This window comes from Cololabis saira, chromosome 12 (genome assembly GCF_033807715.1).
Source record: "Cololabis saira isolate AMF1-May2022 chromosome 12, fColSai1.1, whole genome shotgun sequence".
Lineage (NCBI taxonomy): Eukaryota > Metazoa > Chordata > Actinopteri > Beloniformes > Belonidae > Cololabis > Cololabis saira.
In genome coordinates, this window is record NC_084598.1 from 26,927,387 (window position 1) to 26,936,074 (window position 8,688).

General features: G+C 38.8%; 1 protein-coding gene across 1 annotated transcript; it reads right to left on the reverse strand.

Annotated features, from left to right (window-relative positions):
- Window positions 1-2,055: 2,055 nt before the first annotated feature.
- alx3 (ALX homeobox 3) lies at window positions 2,056-7,212 on the reverse strand. Its single transcript, XM_061734990.1, has 4 exons — window positions 6,853-7,212; window positions 3,044-3,315; window positions 2,821-2,946; window positions 2,056-2,744 (listed from the first exon to the last, which is right to left on the reverse strand). The coding sequence occupies exons 1-4, from the start codon at window positions 7,205-7,207 to the stop codon at window positions 2,400-2,402; spliced, it is 1,098 nt and encodes a 365-aa protein (XP_061590974.1). The 5' UTR covers window positions 7,208-7,212; the 3' UTR covers window positions 2,056-2,399.
- Between the last annotated feature and the right edge of the window lie 1,476 nt (window positions 7,213-8,688).

The following is an 8,688-nucleotide window of genomic DNA, read 5'->3' on the forward strand; positions in this document are numbered from 1 at the left end:
AGTCTGTCTTGTAAACAAAACCGTTGGATATTCTAAAACTGTGCTTGGCCACATATGCATATTTGCCCATAAAAGCTTTAGATTTATTGCACCATATCAATGAACTGACAGAATCTTATGCTTTTATGGGCAAATATGCATATGTGGCCAAGCACAGCTTTAGAATGTAAAAGGCATTTGCATGTATTATATTTTGCATTCATAGTCGTATGCTCCACCACACTGTCACATTTTGTGAGTTTGTAGTTTGAAATTGCTGTAGCGTTCAATTAAACTTCTTGCCACGAGGTGGCAGCAATCAAGCAGTGTTTTCAAAATATCATGTACATGTTTGTGCAATAACCAGGACAGTGCAATAACTTGTGCAATATTACACAACACTTTTTCTATCCATATAATTCTTTTTATGGCACTTCACTTTTTATTTTTATTTTATTTTAGTTTTTACCTTTTATATCTATTTTTATCTTTAATTTTTTTAATCTTTTTATCTATATATGGGTGTTTTGGCTTTTGGGGTGTTAGATTCGTAAATGACAGTGCTGTGTGTGTGAGATGGAGATGTCAATTACCCCGAGGGAACCTCCCAAAGGGATTAATAAAGTAATCTGAATCTGAATCTGAATGTTTGTTAGACACAACCTTCGTCAAGTAGGTAAAAGAAAGCGGTTATTAATACAGGTTTGACATCACGTTAGCAGGACGGATTCTAGGTTACTGTGATAAAAACTTGTGGGATAGGCCTACTCCACCAAAGGTTGAGGTCAAAAATATTTTTAGAGTTCCTTTGGCAGCATGAGTTCAAAACAAGTTTTTGAACACTCCTCTGACAGTTGACCTTTTACATGAGTAATTTTCCACTGATTTTATCATAAATCATGAAAAACAAAACTACTTCTGTCCAATGTGACTGCTTATATAGGCATTTTGTATTTGCGCCCTGCTGTTGGTAGTCAGTGAGACCGTTCATGCTGTCAACGTTCATTTTTCCTGTAGAAGACAAACTGCTAAACACATTTCTTCTGATAAAAATCTGGACGCATCAAAGGAATTTTACAGCAGACCGTGTAGGACATCACTCCTCTGTTCGGCCCTGTGCTGTGGTCACAGTGTGCATGCAAACTGTTTAGCTTTTGAGGTCTTGTTAGAAAAAGATATCTTATGTGAGGTCTAGATAATTTCTGCTAAGATCATAGTTCAGAGCAGTGGTCTGATGGCAATTATACAAATTCTTATGATTATCAAATCATAATTCCCCCCCATAAATAATGAATTGACTCCAATTCCTCTAATTATAGTCTTACAAAGAACAAACAAATGTATGCTTAAAAAACGCTTTCCAGTTACACAACTCATTTTCATTCGATTATATCCCATGTACTTTTAAGTCAATAAGTAAGTGAACATCATCCGATTTCTTTGTTTTCCTAAAGATGGCCGTCTCCTCCATTCCTCATCCCTCCTGACAGGGTTTCTTATCTTCAGCACTTAATCTTGGATTTAATCAGGAGGGACTGCAGTAAGAGCTGTGGTGTCCCCCGGCCTGGCTGGAATTTGAAGCTGTGGGTGTGGAAAGTGTTTCTGATGGGTTTAGGTATTCTTCTATTAGAACCACATGTTACAGAGGCTCCCACAAAACCCAGCGCTGCTTATCCACCCTGAGCGTGGCTGCCATAGTGAAGCGCACACAGAGAAAGGCGTGTATTCCCCCATGTCCACTCTACATGGCTTTTTGAGCTCTTTCAGTTTAGATTGTCTCTGTCTCACACCCAAGGATGATTTATCCCCTCTGAATAATTAATTGAGTCATTTCACCAGACAGAAAAGTACCATGCAATTCAATGTTACCTTGGCAACTGGTGTAAAGCAAAACAAAAAGATATAGTATTTCAAAATTTATCTTTTCTTCTCTCTTAATTCAGCTAGGACACCAAATAATCCAAGGCTAAAGTAATTAAAGTTGCCAAAAAAAAAAAACAATCAATGACAGTTAAATTACACGGCTGATGTAGACTGAGGCCTTTATTATTGGTTATATATATAACACACCAGGCATAAAACAGTGACTAATATGATCATTACATTTTTTTACATGCTTAAATAAATTTTCCCTTTTGGTCCCAGGTTTGTAATGTTGAACTAAAGTGGAAAACAAGCCACATTTGAATATGTTGATTTTCATGCAAGATTCTAAAGTTTCTCTCAATTCTCCAAAACCCCAACATGTTCTAAATTGTAAAAAAAAAAAAAAAAAAATCTGCAAATCCGCTTATATAAATGTGAAGACAAAATACTTGAGCCATACTGTGTGGAGTGTGTACATCTGGGACTGTGTATCGTCATGAATGTAACATGTTTTGGCTCAGTCAGTGCATAATTGCCACTTGGTGCCCTGGTGGTCATGTGGGCCAGGAGAGGATGCTGCCTGGCTCTTTGGCTTTCATTCGCAGTGCCACCAAGCTCGTTGGTTTGTAGTCGGCCTCTGGACCCTCGAGTGAAGGGGGCCCGAGGCCTCCTGGGAAGCTATGCAGCGAGTAGAGGCCGTTGATGCTGGGATGGTGAGGTGGGTGGTGGTGTGGGTGACTGGGGGAAGTGGGCATACCCATGAAGCCCTGCAGGTTGCTGTGGTGATGAGAATATGGACTCATGCAGGATGAAGGCATGGAGTCGGCTCCGAGGACGCAGCCAGCACCTGATGCACCGCCGCCCCCTGAAGCTGCACCGGGCCACAGGTTGCCCTGCATCTGGGTGGAGAAGTTAAGGTTGGGTAAATGAAACACACACAAACATGCAGATAATGTTTGATCTGCCGTGTCCAACCTGGTATGCATCATGGCGAGGGAGAAGAGAAATATCATATGTAGCAGCAAAATGGTTGCGGACCTCCTGCATCTTCCCATAGCGTTCCCTTTTCCTCCACTTGGCTCTGCGGTTCTGGAACCAGACCTTTAAAATAAACAGCATCACAACATTAATAAACAGGAGACAACAAACACTTTTTTCCCTATCCTTTTGATGCTTGTAATGCTGTTTCCCAACAAACCTGAACTCGAGCCTCAGTGAGCTCCGTCCTCAGTGCCAGTTGTTCACGGGCGTACACATCAGGGTAATGTGTCTTCTGAAAAACCTTCTCTAGCTCCTCCAGCTGAAAGGTGCTGAATGTGGTGCGATTGCGCCGCTTTTTGTTTTTCCCTGATAGGTCAATGGAGTCAGCAATAGAGTCCCCTTGTATGCCGCCCGGCTCCTTCAGCTTTCCACAGCAGTCAGTGCCAATCCCAGGATAGCCCAGGGTTTTCAGAGCTCCCTTCTCTCTGCCTGAGCCAGAAAAGACAGAAAAGTACATAGTTATGTACTCCAGAAGTGAATGATGACACGACCAATTCTATTATTTTTATTTTTTTATGCTCATCAATTTAACTAAAGTTTTAAAGCATCACATTGCTATTGTCTTTAAGAAAACGTGCAATAGTTTTAATAGTTCAAAATTTGCTTAAATAAAATTCTTCAAATTTAATGTGTCAGATTTTGTGTCCAGTGAGTTCACTTTAATTCTCCTGAACTAAATGTTGCGTTTTTACAGCACAAACCTGCTGACCTGGGAAGAAAAACAACTTTTCAGTTAAAGAGCTTCCTGTAATTAGATTAGAATTAGTTTAAACTCATAAATGTAATTTGTAAAATTGCATAATGGTTTATAGGTTAACACCGACATATATCTGGAACAATCATAGTCATTTTCAAAACTGAAGAATGAAGATGATCTACTTTTTTTAGAAAAGTCCAGAGTTGAAACTGTCATCTCTTTGTCTCAACTAAAACAGTTATGGATCATCAAGTCCCTTCACACTGGTGGACAAATTACAAAAGTACTTAAGTTTTCTGTTTGTTTGCTCACTTTTTTCTAATCCTGCAAAATGTTACTTTCTCTAGGTTCGGGGGACACAGAGTTGGACAAGTTCTCACACCAATTCTGTACCGTCAGATGCTAAATTAAATCAGCGTATCACATCAAACACGATTTGAGTGCTTGGACCGTAAAGTCATGAATGTTAGCTTGTTCCTCTTTGATACACGAATTCCGACCGCCGAAATAACAAATCTCACATGCTTCTGCAAAAACGTTACACGCAAGCAAAGCTCTTCTTTTTTTTTTTTTTTTATTTAATTAGATCAGTCCAGACAACTTGTATGCAGGACTGTAAAACTCAGTGAGCCGGCTCGATTCAAACTTATTTCCATGTTAAACTTTAGTGATCATCATAAGCACTGACTTGTATCGGTTACAGCAGATTTAAGGCAGTGTGGGGAACAGCATCATTATCCTTCCGGTTAATAGACCATGAAAACAGCAGCTCCCTCCCGCAGTGTTGTGTTGTTGTTGTTCCAGTTCATTATGTTTATCCCTGCTCCTAAAGTCTCTCTCTATCTGCAGGCACTCACTGCTACTCTGCTGCACTCTTAATTCAATATTGGGTCCAACAGAGAACATTTTGCACTGCAATATTAATTTCCTCGTGTCCATTAGATCCAACTGAGCGCACACTGAAGACATTGTCAGCTCCATACAGACAGGGACCGCAGGACACCGAGCGAGCTTTGAAGGCTGATTTATGGTTCCGCGTTACACCAACGCAGAGCCTACGGCGAAGGTCTGCGTCGATTTAACGCAGAACCATAATTCAGAATTTAGTTGGAGAGGCGCTAATCAGCTGCGACCCGCTCCAGTGTCGCTGGAGATCAATGTGACGAGAGGGAAGCAGCGAGGACGGCGGGAGTGCTGGGGATCTGTTCTAATACTAAATGGTTGTGACGGATATTTCAGCAGCTTTTTTCCTGGTCGCTCAGACTGCACTTTTGAAGTTTCCTGTAAACTTTGGGCTTTAAAAGCGTCACGTGTCCGAGATAAAAATAAAATATGTAGCCTAATTGTTTTAAATGAATTTAAAAAAATGTTTTTAAATGAATTATGATGAATTATATACATTTAAAAAACATTATAATATGTCAGGCCCTCAAAAGAAAGATTGTGATTGAGTTTGTGATTTATTTTTTTAATTTTACATAAGAAAACCTCCTCCGACGCACCTTTCTGCATAACCGGTGTGCAAAAAGTTTCTACTTTGGACATAAGAAAACCTAAAATAGGAAATGAATTTTCCTTTGCTTATTTTGTATGTAATGCATTATCATCTACTTTATCATCAACAATGTCGTTATTAAGAAATATCAATAGTTAGAAATAGTTTGTATCCTAAACAGAGATTATATCACATATTTTTAAACAGTAAGTCACTTATACCGTGGATAATATTATATGATCCTCCAGGAAAAAAATCAAAAGAAGTTTTATTTTAAAAGATTGTTCGTCTGTTGTCATTAGAACAAATTCAAAATTCAGTCATGCTGAAAAACTGTTAGTATAAGAATTTTATTAATAAATTAATAAATTGAAAAATCATAGCAAAATGCATAAATTAAACTATTGATAAGAAAATATGTGTTAATATACAAATTGTGGAAATGAGGAAAAAACAATATTTAGAAATAAAGCTTTAAGGTGTAGAGCTTGTCAAAGTCACCAACACTGAACTTTAACCCACTGCAGACAAAACAGGAAGATGTGTTCCCCTTTTGAAGATGTAGGAGCCAAAATACCAGCTAGTACACACACACACACACACACACACACACACACACACACACACACACACACACACACACACACACACACACACACACACACACACACACACACACACACACACACACACACACACACACACACACACACACAGTTTGTGTATATATACATATTATATATATACATATATATATATATATACATATATATATATATATATATATATAGGCTATATATATATATATATATATATATATATATATATATATATATATATACGTAACACATATAGCTATTCCACTAAAAAAGACAAAAAAAAAACAATAAAAGTCCGTGGAGGAAATACAGCTCATGTTGTTTTCACAAGTAATTCTGGGGGAAAATGTGTTGAATCTATTGGCTTTTTTTGGCATGAACTTGAATAAAATTCTTGTATATTATTCTGGACACAGATATCACAATGACGCTATCAGCGCTGGTATCTTTGATGCTTTGGGGAATCAACTGCACCAATAAACTCAGTGCAAGACTGTCTCTTTCTTCAGGCTTCAGTTCATCATACAGGTTTTCATTTTGCTCTCAACACAGACATGTTTCTTTATGACTGACATAATCGGAGCACAGGCCTGATTGGAAATGTGAAAGTCACTCCAGCTACCTTTTGCATAAAAGAAACGTGCAGAGGAGGACCATGAGATACAGAATTATTTATGTGTTGGGGTAAAGCAACTGCACGTAAATAAATGACACATCCAGCTTGTAGCCATCTCCTCTAGGATGACACAGAAAATATGCTGACGTTTTCAAGGAAAAGTTTACGCCTTTGTTGTTTTTAATTCTTTCATAATACGCTGAAATGACTCCAACAAAAATACCAAATTGTAACAGGTGTGATTTTTCGCATTTATCAATAATTGCAAAGGGAAATTTTTCTCATGTCCAGATTTTTCATATCCATTGGTTTGTTCCTTTATTTTTAGCGTAAGAGGCTCTTCAAAAAGTACATTTTTGGTAATTCTTTATTAACTTTTGACTTACTGAAACCACAATTCAGCTGACAAACTCGACGTTGTTATAGATTAGGCCTACACATAAAAAATGTGCAGGGGAAACAGGAAAATAAGTCAAAAAAAATGTTGCATGAATCTTAATTTAATTGAAATGTCTGTCTTACGTCTATACTTTTCCAACATAAATGATCTTCCCCTTACCTTCCGTGTTGTCATAAAAAGCCGGTTTTCCGCTTATGGCCGCCGGCTTCTGGTCCTGGCTCAGCCCGTCCATGAACTTGCTGTGTTTGGGCGGAGAGCCGGGCGCGTCATGCGCCGCGGAACCGTGCGTAAAATCCGCGGCCGCGTCTCCGTACCGGCCCGTGGCCGCGGCGTACAGATCCCCGCGCAGGCCGAGGCGGTGGGGAAGGAGAGGAGGAGGGAGGTGAGAGGGCTTCTGCAGCTCATCGCAGGAGAGGAAGGAGCGGGGCCCGGAGCCGGGATCCAGTCCGGGAGAGTTCGCCTGCGCGCTCCTGCTGTTCTGCGAAGAGAAAGGCAAACAGCTCTCCGTGTCCATCTCACGGGTCCTGCAGGCAGTTTAGACAACAGAGACTGGACGCTGCACCGTGGGCGCCCGAGTGAGAGTTTTTTTCTTTTTTCTTTCCCCCTACTCTTCTGTGTCCATGTCAAGTGGGTGGGATTTAACAGATCAGAAACAAAGACCCGTGAAAAGGGCTCTGGTGTGTGTAGGCTATACGTGTGTGTGTAAGAGAAGGAGAGATTGCGCCCGTGTGTGTGGCGTCTGTCTGTGCCTCCAACAGGCTGATATAATCCGCCAAAAATTCAATCACAAGTGGTTTCTGTCCCTCCACTTAACCATTTAATTCCCGTTTCATATATCATTATGGGCATAATCACCAGATCAAGCAGAACAAACAGCCCTCTTGTTACAGAAAAACTCATAGCGTGAAACCAAGAAAACTTACTGACTGAAAAACGCTGTATGAATATAGTTTATTTCATTCTCTTTACGTTTTCATTCAGATATAATGAATGTCTTACTCGTTTAATGCCACAGCCTTTTATTTTGCACTGGTGTTTTGAGCCTTTCCTCTTCTTTTTTTTTTCTGCCAGGACAAATAATAAATGTCGAAACATTATTCATATTGGTGAATTACCTTCTTTTTTTCTTTTCTCTAAATATTTTGATTAATGTCAGACTACTCATTTCTTGTTATTTTACAAGTTGAGTTTATTGGATGATGTAAGTACTGATGGATTTACTGCCAATTGGCCTTAAATCCATCGGCACTTACTCTTAAATGTCTCGTCGTTTTGGCCCACAGGGTACCCGAAAGTCCACAAACGGCATATTAAAGATACATTAAATTACATTTGTGTAATGGTAATTTTTAAACGACAAAACTGCCAATAAAAGCTTAGACTAAAAGGGAGAATAAAATGCACAAATCGTTTAAAAAGTGTCAATGAAATAATGTTTTTAGACCAGTGTTTAACAAATGTGCATGATAAATTAAATCAAACAGGATGATATATCTTGTCAAATTCGATGAGAGCTGATCAGTAACAGCATTTAAATAAGCCTACGAATATTTTGTGAATCTGTAAATGTTTGTCTTGATACAATGATGCCTTTTAAAACTTGGTTAAGCTAAACAACCATTTTTGGTGAATATTTTTCAGCAGAAAAATATGGGGGGAAAAATACAGCGCCTGAAATTAGATTTACATAAGATATAAAAATAGAAAGAAAGGAGATACATTTTTTAAAAGACAGGAAATCTGAAAGCTGTAAAACTAATTTAAAAGTTGCAGACAACGCAATTTAATTGTGGCCCTATTAGTAACGAGGAACATCGATTGAATTCAATTAAAAAATTGCTACGAGGGTCATTAAATTCTCAACTCTGAGCGGAGCAGTTTAAATTAATTAGATTCACCGTTTCATTTTTCCCCGTTTGAAATCACGTGACATTTTCTCCCATCGGCTAAGAGTGTTTGAAGGTAAAACAGTATCACTATCTCAGATCAGAAGCA